The following is a 17,308-nucleotide window of genomic DNA, read 5'->3' as shown; positions in this document are numbered from 1 at the left end:
AAGTCCGGGCAACATGACAACGAGATAGTGATCCGAGTCTATATTGTCCCCCTATATGTTCTGACATTCATCAAGGCTGAGAGGCGGCGGCGTTCGATCAACACATGGTTAATTTGGTTGAAAGTGGTCCCGTTTGGAGAGGCCCATATATGTTTGTGGACCGCTTTCCGCGCAAACCAGGTACTTCCAACAACCATTTCGTGTGATACTGCTAATGGAATAATCCGCAGTCCGTTATCATTTGTATTTTGATGTAAGCTATGGGAGCCAACGTATCGCCTGAATATGGGCTCCTTTCCTACTTGGCTGTTAAAGTCCCCAAGTATGATTTCGAGGGTTCGTTCTACTGCCTCGTAGAAGGTATCCTTCTCCGACTCTGCAGTCTCCTCTGTAGGGGCGTGAATGTTAATGAGACTTATGTTTCTAAATTTGCCACGCAAGCGCAGAGTACATAGCCGTTCGCTTATGTTTTCAAAGCCAATAACAGCAGGTTTCATTTTTTGGCTGACTAAGAAACCTACTCCGAGTACATGGCTTACTGGATGGCCACTATAATATATGGTGTAGTGACTCTTCTGCAGGAAACCGGTCCCTGTCCAACGCATCTCCTGCAACGGCGTTGCATCAGTCCTATATTGGGACAGAGTATCGGCTAGTTGCTTGGCAGTTCCGTCTCTGTACAGGGGGCGCACGTACCATGAGAAAATGCGCAAATCATTATTTCTTTGTCGTTGCCGGGTTCGTCGCTGTGTTATCCGCCCAGTCTGAGGCTCCTGTTGTGGCTTCGCAACAAGTTGTTTTCCATGTAGGGTTGTCAGCCCTACCCTACCTCCAACCTGGAGGACCAGTTGGTACAATTTGATCTGTTTTTAGGCGCAGGAGACTCGCCTTCATCCTTCTCCGTCTGCAGCTTTTCGTTAAGAAAGGGCTCCCAGCGGTCACCACGTGGAGGTGGAGATAGGGTTTGGTGTTGGTTCAGCAGGCGTTTCCCAGGTTTTATGCTCCATCGTGGGTACCAATCCACGTTTCGCCCTAGGACCTATACTACCCTTTGATCATGACAGCTTCGGTTATAAACAACCACACTTGATCAAACTTCGTTCTACTTCCCATTGTAATGGCTTGGGGTGAAGCACCGCTATCAGCAATTGGGACGGGTAAAATCCATCCTAATTTGTTTTTTGTGTTGCAGAATGTCCGCGCCATGAACCTTTCTGAATTATGTCTGCATAAATGTTAGCTCCTAGTGGTATGTCAATCCTCATACTGATGCGGTAATTAGGATTAGTAAGCCCATCAGTACTGCAATTATTAATGTTATTGACGCTTATTAAAGGTAAGTTACACTTTATAAGTTCGAAGATTAAAGTGTTCTGAGGGTCTAATTTGTTCACTTCTCTCTGATTGTTAATGAAATTTGTGCATGGCACTTTCTAGCTGAGCTGCCTCTGCTAGTTATGACGCTATTGAGGTAGTCTGGTTTAATTCTCAATAGTTTTGCTGCTTCCTCACCCACGAAAGAATTCTGAGAGTTTTGTTCTAATAGTGCTCCAAGTTGTATCATACGTACTGTCTATGCATACATTTAACGTTGATGATTGTCATTCCCAGCAGAGTATTCCAGAGATTCCATGGATTCGATGATCTTCAAGATAGAGGTCTACATAAAGCGGTTGGTTTACACTCATACATTCGGTTCTTAACGCAGTTGAAGCGCAAGTTTTGCGTTGCGGTCATCAGCTGAAATTAGGGTAATAATCACGGACGAACGCAAATTGTCAACGTATGAATCAATGTGCTGGCCAGACACTTCGAAGTAATCCAGCAGAAGATGGATCCGCTTATGCCCTGCCGTAATAGGTCGAGTGAAGGAGGGAGCAGGACTATTGTCAAAGAAGAATATCAGTACCTTCCAACTAGCAACCTCTTAAAATCTAGGCCTAAGTTGTGAAATATATAATTCATACTCTAAACTTGATAGAGCAAGACACTGTAAGGAATAAGACGCCAACTAAACTCTGGAGGACCATGCTTGTAATTGGCACAGAGAAGCAGGTGTAATGAACTTAATGGGCAATAGGAGGATCAGACGATCACTCTAAGTGGCCGAAAACGGCCTAGAGGGCAGGGCTATCCCAGAAATTTAAAAAGTTGGCGAAATTGACCGTGAAGGTCCGCCCGCAAAGATTGAAGCTCCATCAAAGTGCTCGGTCGACACGTTCTTGCATGCCTTTGAGCTAGCCAGGCTCAGGAATGTGGGGGTCCTTTGAGCGCTTTGATCCCTCACGCGTCATTATTACAAAATTAACGTGTCTTATCCGATGCGTGGGTCCGCACCGGATTACAAAAAAAGACAATAAACGGAGGAATTCGCGACGGCCTAATGAATAAAAACCAGAGCACGAGCTAAAATTGAAAAACAAAAAAAAAGGCTCGTCCGCGCGCATGGAGCCGTAAGTCTCCGGACCCGAGTGCCGCGATCAAGCCTTTTTTTTATTTTTCAATTTTAGTTCGTGCTCTGGTTTTTCTTCATTACGCCTTCGCGAATTCCTCCGTTTATTGTCTTTTTTTTTTGTAATCCGGTGCGGACTCACGCATCGGAAAAGGCACGTTAATTTTGTAATAATGACGGGTGAGGGATCAAAGTGCTCAAAGGACCACCTCCCCTCCACACTCTCGAGCCTGACTAGCACAGAGGCGTGCAAGAACGTGTCGGTCGAGCACTTTGACCGAGCTTCAATCTTTGCGGGCAGACCTTCACAGTCAATTTCGCCAACTTTTTAAATTTCTGCGATAGCTCTGCCCTCTAGGTCGTTTTCGGCCACTTAGGATGATCGTTTGATCCTCCTATTTCCCATTAAGTCCATTACAATGGTCCCAAAAGAAAAAGAAAAGAGAGAACAGTTACTTTCTCGGTTGCGAAAACAAGAGCAAAAGCCACCGAGATTGATTTTCGGAGCAAGACTATCAAGAACTGTACAGAGATGTCGTCTTCATGAAGAGAGAAGAGGATCATTCCACTAACGAAACACCAGACGACACGGCAATAGGCGTATGTACCATATATTTTTCTAACGAGCTTGCTGTGCTACTATTACATATGCACTTACATTTTACAAGTATTTAACTAATGATTATAATTCTCAATCAAATGGAAGAGTCACTGCGAGGAGGAGCTAGAAAATTTTTAACTGAATTACTCACCTACTGGGTAAGCCAAAAAAAATTTGCATACCACGAACCGTAACCTCCTTTCTTGCCTCCTTGAAATAAATCAATAGATTTTATATTCTTACCTGTTATCAGTATGCAAGTATGTACCTAAGAATATAGTATTTCATTGCTAACCAAAATTTTAGAAAAACTTAGTAAAAACAAAATTGCCTTCCTCAGAATATAGAGTAGAATTCCGAATGTTTATAGTAGTAAGGGTAGAGGCTCTTTGATGCAGATAATTAAAATATTGAGTTGCTCAAAGTCGCTCGTCTAGTTTACTTAATGAATTTTTGAAGGACTTTTCCTACAATGAGTTGGAACAGTCAATAGTTTCCTAACAAAGCTAAAGGTGCGTGCTACAAGATGGAGGAATATTTAATTATGAATCATTTACGCAATTAGCCGTCCTAATTGCCTTTAACACTCTTTCTCATGTAACCCTGTTAGTTCTCAGATCGTTACTCATTAGGACATTTTGTAGTCGGTGATAGTGCGTATAAGGCGGAATAGTTATCATTGATATGTTCCGAATTCCGGATAATGAATTTGAAGCTGCGATAAACGGGACACTTCTCCAAAAGGATATTACTAAATTAGCCAAAGGAGAAGGAAAGTATGGCTTCAACGGGAAAGATAGCGAACGGTTCATGCGGGCCCAGCTTAAGTCACGACACGGGGAGACAGTGGAAAAATATGACCAGGTTCGGTAAAAGCATTTAATTTTAATTTCCGCAATGTGAAAGTGGTGGATACAGTCTGCCAATATGCGTACTTATTTATATGTTAATATAGTGTGAGATGTTCTCATGCAAAAGATACATCCGATAGGTACTACTTTGTGAAGATGAATCTATAAACTTGAAGTAACACTAAATATTCTGCCTAAGCCAATACATGTAGGTGGGCAAGAGATTATATTTTTGGTTCTTGGATATAGTCATATGAGGTATCAAACCAACGGTCTCGATTAGTACCTTCCAAGTTTGATTAGTTTTAACGTGAATTGTAAAGTGCGCGAGTAAGGAGTTAAGATGTACAAACTTAAAATGAGACAGGACTCATTTTCGGAAACTACCCAACCCAAAAATCCGAAAAAAATCAGGAAGGTGCGCTTATATATGATCTAGGCCTCAAAATATGTTTCATTCCGATATCTGCTCAAATAAACATACTAATAGTATATTACAGGCTTTTAGAAATTGACAGAACAACCTCAAGTTCATCCTGGGGGCACGGGCAGAGAGACCAGTATTGCGCATACGCATGCCAAGGAAAAGGAGGGAAGGAAGGAAATCTGGCTATTAGTGTCGAAGTTATAGCAGTTCAAACTTATCCTAAGCCATACAAATAAAATGCTGACGTCATTATTAACGAGAATACTTGACATTCGAGTGTATACAGGGAACTGTCATTATTCCTCACATAGGGAAACACAAACCGTCACATAGGGAAACACAAACCGTCTAGCTTCCGGTTTCCCGACTTGTTTCTTTTTTGTAACCATAAAATTTTTATCCTAAGAATTAAAGCCTTTCTTTTTCAGGTTTTGTGTTTCACACACCTTTTTAGAATCGACCCGATGTCTGTCTGTTTGTCACTCCCGATTTATTCGGAAACGGCTAAACCAATTCTTATCAAATTTGGAGAGAACGTGTGGTCTTTGAATCCCTTTACATGCAACGGGTGGCATTTTGCACTGTGTTTAAGGGGGGGGGGATCCCCATACATGTGGAAGAGTTGTGCAGTCTTTTTCACAAAATATCGTCGTGTGGGTTAACAAATAAAAGGGCTCCATTAGTACTTTTCGAAACTGATGAACTTTTTGATACCGTAAGAAACATAGGGGAGTGAAAGCTCAAAATGTATGCCCCAAAAAGCATAACAGCTCCCGATCTCAGAACCTATCCAGCCATTCATCTGAAAACAATCCCAAAGGCGTACTCATACGAAATTTAGGCCTCAAAATATATTCCATTCCGATACCTATTCAAATAAAATTAATAATAGTATATCACCATATTGTAGAAATTTACCCGAAAACCACCCTTAAGTTCATCCTAGAACTACAAAATGGTGGTGAGGTTGTAAGTAATAATTCAAGCATAATTTTGGAAAGTTTGATAAAAATTTAACAATTATTAACAAAGTTATAGAAGGTCAAAATCAGGTATTTCACGTGAATTTATGCACTCTAAGACGTGTATGATGTCACCATCATATAAAGTGAACTCATATGGACGGCGGAATAGGAGTTTGGAAATATATATGTCATTGTCAAATTGTTGGAGTTTGGAAATGTCATGTATCAAGGAATATTTGAAATTGGATATACCTCCAAATGGGAAAATATGAATAACAAATTTCTCAAACAAGATGAACACAAAACCTTTATACCTTTATATCTTACGGTATTCCGACTTGTTTTTTAATATGATTAAAGTGACACCTTGTTTTCCGCGTTTAGCACTAGAAAAACCCCTTAAGAAATTGAAAATTTCACTTACTTTTTTTAACTTACGTTTCTGATTAGTCTTTGATTGAATTTTACCCATCATATTCTTGTTCTCACTGATCTACCAACTAGTCAAAATATTCCCTGTCATCCATAACCGAGGATGTAACGCAGAAACATCGCTGTAGGTGGCAGTTTTTAATGACTAAGTTAACAATTTCTTTGAGAATGTAATTGGCAAGGCTAACAGTGACCACAGGTTAGGCTAAATTGAGACAATGGAGTGGAGGGTAGGCCTGCCTATGGTATTTGAAGACTTCAAAACATCTTCCATGCTTCTATTGGTAATAAAATGGCATGCAGAAATCCCGTCCTGGATTATGGTCCTCATTCTCCAAGGGATCGAACCAGTTTCATAATCGCGTTTTCTGATACAACCTTTGCACTCGATCCGTCTTTCATGACTGATCTCTCGGTGAAGATTATTAGGTCTGTAATTGCAAACGTCTCGTGGCCATTTTCCTCTCTTTCCAAAGGCGAATCTGGAAACCATGTGATCGACAGGCATCAGAGCTACCTGACGTGTGGAATGATTGGTCGTTTTTCCACGCGCCAAAGATATTAAGCCTATATGCGTCATTAGTTGCTTTTCGCAGCACCACCAGGAACATCTTCCACGCAGTGTATTTTTGACGTAGTTTTTTTGTGAACTTCAGCGGTGAACCAGACGGGGTAAGAGCGTAAGCACTTAGGAGAGGAGGGAACGTAACAAGGAGGAAGATCAGATAAAATGGTATAGAAGGTGTTGAATGTTTGGTTACACGTAAATGGAGAGAGGAGGGGGATCCAGTTTATTGACGAGTTCAGACCTTCGAACTTCACCTTACGAAAGTTGAGCTTGGTAGGCTTGCAAGCGACAGTAGAGTGAAGTAGGGATATCTGAGCATCGAATTCGAGAGCAAGATGATGGGCGTCAGGGGCAACGTAAGATGGAGCATGAAGGGATTGCGAAAGGCAACGCACAGGAAGTTTAGAGAGGATAAGATCAAGAGTGCTATCTAAGTGGTTTCTAGAAAGGGTAAACTGGAGCACTCCACACGTGTACATGAAAGTGGATAGAGAAAGGGAATGGTGGGGGGAGTTATTAGAGAGGGAGGGAAAGCCAGGAGTAATGGGCCAGGAGAGCATAGGAAGATTAAATTTCTACAGAGGATGAAAGGAAGTGAGGGAAACAAAACGATTAGGACCTCTGATAATCTGTCGAAGAAGTCCTCGTACAGAGAAGGCGGGCTTAGGCAGTGAAAATATACACACGATATGATAGAGGGACATACGTTTGGCGAAAAGACACGCATGGTGATAGAATCGTAGGTGGAGGAGGTGGAGCAAAAAATATGATTTCGTCGCGGAGAGGGGAAGCTATTAGAGCCCCTACACTAGTTGTCTTGCCAAGCGCAGCGCATTCTTTGTCACAACGAAAGACAGAGTAGCCTTCGAGGAGCTCAGAATCAAAAATCCTGTCATCCAGTCTTCGAAACTGCACCAGCAGCTTCCTGCTGTCAGCAAAATTCAGACCTGGTCACCAGACGATGCATGCAAACATCAAAGTGGGCTTTATTATGCATGTAGATGGTGTGGTGTGATGTAACTGGTCGGTATGGTGTTTCCACGTTTGCTTGGAGACGAAATGTATTCCTAAATACTTGACTGTTTTTACCAACTGGATTTCCGCCACTGATAAGGTGGGTAGCGTATAGCTAACCGATCCAACACTCCTAGTGAACATAATTAATCCAGTCTTCCTAGCGTTCACCGTGAGTCCGTCACGAAAGCACCAACTGTGGATTTCATGCAGAGTTGTTTTCAAGGGGTCACATACTAATTACGGCTAGATCGTCAGCAAATATTTGTGTAATGACCTTTGCGTCCTTTAGGAGCCTTTACAAGGTGTCTATTACTAGAAGCCATAACCCCATAGCCCTATAGACATCTTACCTCAATAGACTTCTGTCCAACTAATATGTGGTAATATATAGATCTTTCTCCACTCCAGCATATGGAGATTCAAATGATTAATAGCGGATCAATTCAATGCGGTGTTGTCACTTTAAAAATTACCCCGAATGAGGCATAATTAAAGGCGCCTTCTATGTCCCTGAATGCGCCTAAGGCGTATTCTTTTTCGGAGATCACCTTCTCAATTTTTTCCGTGAGCTCATGGCGTGCTGTCTCCGTGGATTTGTCTTTCTGGTAGGTATGTTGCCTGCATTGAAGTGAGTATCCCTTATGAACCGATCCAATCCTTTTAGTAGAAAAGAAGCTAGAATTATCGATCGGAAACTTTTTGCGTCTCTGCCACTCCTTCTATTATTAGAGGAGGAATAACGCCATCCGAACCCGAAGATTTGTATCTATGCCCATTTTACTCGTTCTAGTGATACTATTTTGCAAGCCAGAGTCCAGTCACTCGATTGAGTGACCTGATTTGATATTCCAAGGCAGTATGGAAGATGCCCTTCAAGCATATGGTTTGCTGTTTCTTCATTGCTTTCCGTATACCCCTGGCTGGCTATGTTCTTTGACAAGGATCCCATTCAATTTTGAGGTTGCCTCAACAGAGTCAGTCTCTTCGGAAAAACGTTTCCTCAATGATTGCTTTGCCGACATTTAGAACTTTCTGATCTGTTGTTGCAATGGAATACCCATTTCAGTCAGCATCTGAATCAGATTTTAGAGTTCGGTTGAGGAGCACCCTTGTTGCTCTCCTCTGTTTTGCCAAATCCGAGGTCGAACATGGTGTTTTACTCGTCTTTGGCGTATTGAGTGGACATTTCTCTTCGAAAAAGTCTCATATGTTAGTTGTGATCATCTGGGTTGTTTTCTCAATTAAAAGAATGGATTTGATGCGTCTCTCAGAAACTCGGGCTCTCAGTTCTATTTCGCACGTCGTGCATCTATTTTCCGCGAATTCTGAAATGGAGTGGTTGAAAGTGGATCCATACCCTTTACGAAATCAATGGTACACTGAATTGGGACCGGTTGACATATTACATCAGGCTAGACTTACTTAGTTTCAGGGAATTTGAGAGACCCTAACGTCTTTTCAATCCATCTTTACCTTCTCCGACTTCAATTTACAACACGGCTTCAATTGAAATATCTGAAAATATTTGGGCCCTCAGGCAAGTAAGCATTTACTATGACAATCACAGTTTCTATAGAATAACTGCCATGCGCTGACATTATGAGACCTCTTTTCACGAGCGGCGTCATTCATTTGCTTCTACTACCATTTTTACTGTTCGCTAAGTTTGTTTGATAAAGTGTGTTTTAGCTAGTCCCGTAACATCATGATCGTATGTGACCAGATTGGTTTTGTCGGACATTTCAATTTACAGCAAATCATCATATGACGCTTTTCAGACATAGACATAGGGTAAGGGGCGTCTCTCAGGTAATCCCTCAATATTCGCAAGAGGAATTCTGTAACAAAAAAAAAAGACGATTTTCCAAGACTCTGACATGTTAGTTTGCCTTCCAGAATCGAAGCATTTACCGTTATGAATATATTCTTTTTGGTACGGACGTGTTATAGCTGCCTGAGAACCGTTCCAACGAAATATCACTCCAGTGTACTAACGTGACAGAATAAAAAAAGCTGTCAGCTCATATGTACCCGATTCGTAATTGCTGTCCAAACCTGTAGCCGGCCCAGGTTAGTTCCCTCCTAGGCTGGATAGTGATTTTTCGGGGTCATCAACTGGGAGGTTTGATATGATTTGGTTTAGAAATAAACAAATATCTTTGCCAATCAGTAGTTTTGCTCTGTGTGCCCGAGCGAAGAAGACTATACATAGGTGATTCAACTTCCAGCATATTCTTGCACATTTTCGACCGCAACGGGAGATCCGCTTAATCAGAGATATAAAAAGTATCCTACATACGAATATCTGTTCAAATAAAGTTAATAACAGTATTTTGCTCTATATTTTTTGAAAATTGACAGGCAATCTCTCTAAAACCATAAAACTTTGCAGCAACATCGATCATGAAGCATGGTGTTGGAAAGTTTGGTGGAAATCATATCATTATTAACAAAGTTGATGGTTTCTTGTAAATTTACTATAGTCCGAAATATAGAATGCCCATATCACGCGAAAGTGAATACAAATATGTACATTAGGGCCAACGTACAAGTAGAACAATCGTGCATTTAGATATCCTTGCATAAGACATACGGAAAACTTGTGATACCTGAAGCATCGGTTTTCGATTTGTTATTATAATTTCATAATCAATTTGCATACAATAATAGTTTTTTCACTTTTCCAGTTTTACAGGGATCACAAATTGCTCCTGAAATTATTTCAATTGTTGGCCGTTATGCCCATTACCAGGTCAGGACCTGGACTTGTAACCTTCAGTTGGAAATCGTCAGCTACGACTTACGCCTTGATTTTCTACTCGCTCATGACATTGGTTGTATTGCGTATTGGCTACGAGCGTGTGAAAATATTACAGACGACAAAGGAGTTTGATGAATATATTTATGCAATTATATTCATTCTGTTCCTCATCCCTCATTTTTGGATTCCATTTGTAGGATGGGGAGTGGCTAAAAAAGTCGCTGAATACAAAACAATGTGGGGTCACTTTCAGGTAATTTTGAGGAGTGGATCCCCTTGCTTAGAAGTGATCAGAAATGAAATGATGCACTCCAATGCATGCAATGTATTGAGAATTATCCTTGCAGGTGAGGTACTACAGAGTAACTAACATCACCCTACAGTTCCCGAAGCTGAAGATACTCATCGTGATTTTGTTTGTGGGGTGCTTGATATGTGCGGTGCTCTTTTTGCTTTCGTTGAGCTCCATGTTGGATGGTAAGTATTGCCAATATCTACACCCCCTTGAGAATTGTTCTATGTATTATATACGCATATCTGCTGGATTCAGGTTACCCTCTATGGCATACACTGGCATATTATCATATTATAACAATGATAAATATGAACTGTTCTCTTTGGTACATAAATTCAAGGGCAATAAAGGCTGCATCAAAGGGACTTTCTGAGTGCTTCAAACGAGTAAGTACGCATACGAATCCAGGCTTTATGAACATTTTTTTTTTATTTTCCCTGGGACTGCAATAGGACATAACCGCGGAATGCTCATCATACATGCTCTCCCAGTATCGTTTCTTGTGGCTTAATTTGAGTGAACTCTTACAAATGCTGGGAACAGCATACGCACGAACTTACTCGACATACATTATATTCATGTAAGCGACTTCATTTCTAATTTCCAGGCAAAGAACATCTTAGAGGGAAGATTTATTTTCACAGGTCAGTCAACATCACGATTGCTATTTACGGTGCCTTCTCCGACATATTTGACCATGGAGAGTTTTCACTGAAAGTTGGTGGCTTAGTTGTGTGCACAATCTATTGTTCTACTTTGCTCTTCATTTTCTGTGACTGCTCGCATAAAGCCACTTTGGAAGTTGCGCAAGGAGTACAGGACACTTTGCTATCAACCAATGTACTTAGTATTGATATGCAAGCTCAAAAGGAAGTGGATTTGTTCATCCAAGCTATCGAAATGAACCCAGCAATTGTGAATTTGAGTGGTTACGGCAATGTGAATCGAGAGCTACTTTCATCGGTAGGATCGGCATTGAATTTTAATAAAAATGATTTACTCGTTACTAATAAATTAAATCCTTCCAGGTGGTTGGAACTGTTGCAATTTATTTGATAGTACTGCTCCAATTCAAACTTACGCTGATTGCTCAAAATCAGGCTATTGGAGTTCAGAATGCAGTTAAGAAGATGTAGATTTGGGAATAAATCAATATCTCATCCCCGATGTTATCTCTAGTTCTTGGATGTTCGAAAAATTAAGATTGACATTTATTTCATAAAAACAATGGATTGATATTGCACAAATATATGTACATTCAATTAGTAGAATTCATGTGCATTGTAGTCAAGTGCAGTATTTTGTTTATTTGTAGCTCTTGGAAAAATTGTTGATGAAATTTCTAGTTTTTATCCGCAAATTATCAATAAACAGTTGGGCTGGAAAGTTCGTAGGCTAACACACAGATAGCGCCACTAGTATAAAATCCATATGATTTTTAGTTAACCCTCCCCTTCAAAAGACGTGTACAAATTTGACAGCTGCCCGGCTATTAGTTTGTGGGATAGAACATTTTGAGTGAAGCAACTTTTGTTAGTTCGAAGAAAATGGATAAAAAGTACTTTCGTGTGTCAATGAAGCGTTACTTTTTTGGAAAAAGAAAAATATTATTGATGCCAAGGCTCGGCTGATAACCATTATGCAGACTTTGCACCAAAATCAAACATTGAGAAGTGGTTTGCTAAGTTTAAACGAGGCGAAATGAGCACCTAGGACGATGCACGCAGTGGATGCCCCAAAGAGGCTGTTACCGACGAAAACACCAAAAAATTCCACATAGTGATTTTGGGTGACCGCAAAGTGAAGTTGATCGAGATAGCTGAGGCTCTAAAGAATGTTTGGGTATGCAAAAGTTCTGTTCAAGGTGAGTGCCGTAGGAGCTCACAATTGACCAAAAACAACAACGAGTTGACGATTCTGAGCAGTATTTAAAGCTCTTCTTCCATAAAAAACCAAATTTGTGCGTCGATAAGTGACAATGGACGAAACATGGCTCCATTATTTCACACCAGAATCAAAGCGATCGTCATCGGAGTGAACTGTACGTGGTGAACCGACGCAACAGTCGCTTGGCAAGGCTATGGCATCAGTATTTTAGGATTCGCATGGTATAATATTCATCGACTATCTTGAGAAGTGAAAAACCAATAACAGACTATCGCATAGAACTATTGTACCATTTGAAGAAAAAGATAGTATTGTTTGATCAAGACAATGCATAGTGTCACAAATAAATGAAAACGATGGCAAACTTGTATGAATTGTGCTTCGAATTGCTTCCACATTTGCCGCCAGATCTGCCCCCCAGCGTTTTTTTCTTGTTCTCAAAGCTCAAGAGAATGCTCGCCGGAAAAAAATTTAGAGCCGATGAAAAGGTAATCGCCGAAAGTGAGGCCTATTTTGAGACTAAGGCAAATCGTACTATAAAAATGGTATCGAAAAATTGTATGACTGCTATAATCGTTGCATTGCCCTCGAAGGCAACCATATTGAATAATAAAATCAAATTTTATAAAAAAAAAATGTTTTCTATGTTAGCCTGCGAACCTTTTAGCCCAACTGTTATTCCTCAATTATTGTGTGTGTATTTCATAAGTGGGAATATTTTGTTATACGACGATTGTAACGAGCAGTTCATAAGGTATATTAGTTCAGAATATTTACTTCAATGTAATGCTGACATTCTACAGGGGACAGTAAATTGGCTCAAAATAGATAGAATGCTATAACTCTGTTAATAAGAATACAATTTTCTTCAAACCTTCCAGTATGATACCCTGTATTATGGCTTACATTTATGCAACCTGTTATTATGGTTTACATTTATGCATAAATGTAATCATGCAATAAAGTTAAAGGGAGCTTCAAATTTTCCAGGTTGGTACTTTCCAAAAATGAGTCCGTTTTACTTTGAGCTTGAACTTTTTGCCCTTGCAATTTATGTCAAATCTGAGATCTGCTTTGTAAAGTATTAGTAGAGATCTTCCGGTTGGGAAACCAAAAGCGGCTACAATTAGAAGAAAAATGTTGCACCGCCTCCTTACTTGTGTGGAGGTCCCTTCCTCTTCTTAAACTACACACAAAAAAATGCCTTTAACTGTGTGCCTGCAATTCCATAGTCTGTATACGTCCGTAAAATTTCATCCTAATACATGCAGTCGTATCCAAGAAAACTGGTAACATATATATATGGTTGATGGGATATAGTGCATCAGCCACATCTACGCGCCATCGTTAGCGGTCCCGCGTTTTTCTGGGATGCCTGCACTTCTTCTCTACTGCTCTGCACCAAGTGCCTTTGGAGCGACTCACTCGTCGGCCATCTTGGTAGAGTGGATCCTACTTGATAGCAAAGTCAGCAAAGCAATTATCCCCGCTCCTTAATGGGTGACTTATTCACTGCCACTGCCGACTTCGATCACAACGCATATGGGTGTCAGGCCTGTGTGCTGACCAAGTAATTCGGTTGTAATAGTTTCAGGCCAGCGTACACCGATGATACGTCGCAGAAAGGTGTACGAATGCTTGGAGCCAGCACCAGCACAGACCGTCTCAACTTGATCTTCTTGTTGAGATAACTGCTTTCTGGATATACAAATTGATCGCCGCTTTCGATGCTCTGCCTGATTAGCAATTTCCTCTGAATGTGATACAGTTACGAATCGTGGTGAAGTGTTCTTTCCACCTGTTCAGTTGCTCGTCATCGTGGATGCGTGGTTGACCGTTAACGTCCTTCACAGGACAACTGAAAAATTTGTTACCGCATGTTGTTTCGTGCTACGTGCGAAGTGGTGGACACAAGTGGTAGAGCGGCGATATGGACGTGTATGGAGCCATACAATTTACTATGGGTCATTCGACTGGCGGCGGTATAGATATGTATAGCGCTATGCTATGCCCGACCAAGTCTCGTATTGTCTGAATTTGAAGACATACTAGAAAACCCTGTTCTCCACAGAAAACGATGAAGCTCAAAGGTTATTACTGCTGAGTGAACCAGTAAAGAGGCTAACGCAGGGGGCTGCAGTTGCTCAGTTACATAGATATAGTACTGGTCAACGAAGATGATGTAAACACTATAGCGACCACCAGGTAATCACTTTTGAATCATGGAGGAAACCGCAGGATGGGAGACCTATACGTCCAAAGCTAAGGGCGAAAATAACGTTAGGTTTGTCTGTAAAAGCAATGGATAATGTATTCATGGAGGTTTGGTTACACCAGTTTAATAGGGCAAGCACCTCCACGCATAGAAATATCCATATGACTCTATGTATTGCTAAATTGTGTGATCTCTCCATATCCAGATGGGCTAAGATGCTTAAAGGGGTCAACTAGTGTGTTTGCCTAAATAAAAGGCAGTTTTTTGGAATTTTTTTAAACAATTTTATTGAATGTTTTGAAATCTTGAGGGTGTATTTTTAGATAAATAGTGTGCACATGGTTTTGGAAAAAAAAATATTCGACCCCTGCAAACTGTCTGCGATCTGCGGAGCTTCGTCAAAACACGGCTGCAGTGTTTATGAATTTCATACTGCGTGAAATAAAAAAAAAATAATTCGTTAAACTAGAAGGCAATGCCTATTAAATGATCCAAAAAAAAAAAAATAAACAAAATGGTGGAGTTTAAAAAAAAATTTGATGGTTTTTTACATGGCGAAACCACATTTTTCATCCAATTAAAAAACTGGAGAGTCATCGTATAGAGAAAGATATACTAAATACGATGAAAAAAACCAAGTCAATTGGGCAATATGGTAGTGGCGCAGTGGGATTAGCTCATCTTGAGTGCATTTTTCAACGTCCCCTTGCGGCCGGTTTAGTCATAAACGTTGATAAATGCAAGTTTCTCCAGACAGAGGTGAGGTTCCTCGGCCACTTCATTTCCCCTGACGGAATACAGCCCGACCCAGACAAGTTGCTATCTCAAGCTTCTCGCGTCCGAAAACTGTGAAGGAGTTGCGAAGGTTCTTGGACATGCTAAACTTCTATCGTCGTTTAATGCCCAAGGCCGCCCAACACCAGTCCGTTTTGAACGCGTACTTGTCTGGCCCTAAAACAAAAGGCACACGAGAGATTGTGTGGTCTGAAGAGGCCATCCGCGCGTTTGACAAATCCTAACAACAACTGGCTGATGCTACACTCTTGGCATTTCCTCGACAAGATGCACCGCTAGCCGTTTTTGTTGATGCCTCTGACATCGCAGTAGGTGTTGCTCTTCACCAAAAGGTGAATCAAGTCTGGCAGCCGTTGAGCTTTTTCTCTAAACAGTTGAACCCCGATCAACGGAACTACAGCATCTACGATCGAGAACTGCTTGCCACGTACTTGAGCATTAAATATAATACTTCCATTTCTCCCTAGAAGGCAGGCTGTTCACAGTGTTCACGAACCATAAGCCTCTCACGTATGCTTTAAAACAAAAGCCCGACAAAGCGTCCCCTCGTCAGCTTCGACACCTAAGCTTTATAAGCCAGTTCACGTCCGACATACAGCATGTGTCCGGCAAGGACAGCATAGTTGCTGATGCTTTACATCATTCCTGCACTAGTTATTGAGAGAATGGATGTCCTGGTTCTCCATATCCGGAATATATATCGTGCATGCCTAGCCAATACTTATATGCCAATTAATTGGCGTGATGTGAAGGTGTTATTTATTTCCAAACCAGGGAAACCCACCTACACAGACGCAAAATGCTTCCGACCGATTAGTTTAACGTCCTTTTTACTGAAAGGACTAGAAAGGCTAGTATAATAGATCGGTTCATAGGGGATACACACATTCTTAAGTGGCCACTTCACCATAGGCAATACGCCTACCAGAAAGGTCAGAAATCCACGGAGACAGCACTCCATGAACTCACGGCAAAAATTGAAAATGTGATAACCGAAAAAGAATACGCCTTAGGGGCAATCATGGAGATCGAAGGTGCCTTCAATTATGCCTCATTCGCGGCAAGACAGCATGGAATCGAACCGCTGTTGATCAGTTGGATCCTTCACACGCTAGAGTGGAGAAAAATTCACATATTGGTCGGCCAGGTGTCTATTGAGGCAGGATGTCATATGGGCTGGCCACAGGGAGGGGTTCTCTCTCCGTTGTTATGGCTCTTGGTAATGGATACCCTGCTGTGGCTCTTGGAAGACAAAAAAGTCTTCGCGCAAACATTTGCGGACGACCTAACCGTAATAATTACCGGGAAGTTTGCTGAACCAGTATGTGACCCCTTGAATGCAACTCTGCATGAAATCCACAGTTGGTGCTTCCATAATAGAAGATTGGACTAGTTATGTTCACTAGGGACGTCAGGTGGGGCGTATAGCTATACGCTACCCACCTTAGCAGGGGCGAAGATCCAACTAGTACAAACAGTTCAGTATTCAGGAGTACATTTCAATTCCAAGTTAAGGTAGAAGCACCAAAACGGATACGTATGCATGTATGCATCGTCTGGTGGCCGAGACTGAACTTTGCTAACAGCAGGAAGCTGCTAACGCAGATTCAGGGGCTTGGTTCCCAAGTATTACTGGAGCAATGAGTATTACGCCGACTGCGGCACTTGAAGCTATCCTTAAACTGCCCCCATTCATTTGGAGGTGAAACGGAAAGCAGCCAATGACGCATGTAGACTCGATACCATGGAAGCGTGGAAGGGCGGCCAATCATACGGTCATGTGTCTATCTGGAAATTCCTTGACAAACATTCGGTGGCTCTGATGCCGGCCGATCATATGGTTTCCAGATTCGTCCTGGAAAAGACATACACTGTCGTAATCACCAAAAGAGAAGAACAGTCGACAAATGGCCATGAGTCTTTTCAGATTACAGAGTTAATAATCTTCACCGACTGGTCAGTTATGAAGGGCGGATTGGGCGCAAGGGTGTTCTCGGGAAATTCGATTATGGAACTGGCCCGACCCCTCGGAAAAACGACGA

At 41.4% G+C, this 17,308-nt stretch overlaps 1 protein-coding gene across 1 annotated transcript; it reads left to right on the top strand.

Moving 5' to 3' along the window:
- Nucleotides 1-3,737: 3,737 nt before the first annotated feature.
- On the top strand, nt 3,738-11,714 carry LOC119652207 (gustatory and odorant receptor 22-like). Its single transcript, XM_038056147.1, has 7 exons — nt 3,738-3,917; nt 10,001-10,327; nt 10,422-10,551; nt 10,625-10,755; nt 10,822-10,949; nt 11,014-11,332; nt 11,398-11,714. The coding sequence occupies exons 1-7, from the start codon at nt 3,738-3,740 to the stop codon at nt 11,503-11,505; spliced, it is 1,323 nt and encodes a 440-aa protein (XP_037912075.1). The 3' UTR covers nt 11,506-11,714.
- The last annotated feature ends 5,594 nt before the right edge of the window (nt 11,715-17,308 follow it).

Source organism: Hermetia illucens, chromosome 3 (genome assembly GCF_905115235.1).
Source record: "Hermetia illucens chromosome 3, iHerIll2.2.curated.20191125, whole genome shotgun sequence".
NCBI classification, from domain to species: domain Eukaryota; kingdom Metazoa; phylum Arthropoda; class Insecta; order Diptera; family Stratiomyidae; genus Hermetia; species Hermetia illucens.
Note: the sequence above shows the minus strand (reverse complement) of the source record. Positions and strands in the feature narration are given on the sequence as shown.

Bases quoted from the DNA above. Each gene is read 5' to 3' on its own strand.
- LOC119652207 (XM_038056147.1), top strand. From the start codon at position 3,738: ATGTTCCGAATTCCGGATAATGAATTTGAAGCTGCGATAAACGGGACA. The intron at 10,756-10,821 runs GTAAGTACGCAT...GGACTGCAATAG, and splicing joins TTTCTGAGTGCTTCAAACGA to GACATAACCGCGGAATGCTC. The intron at 10,950-11,013 runs GTAAGCGACTTC...TTATTTTCACAG, and splicing joins TCGACATACATTATATTCAT to GTCAGTCAACATCACGATTG.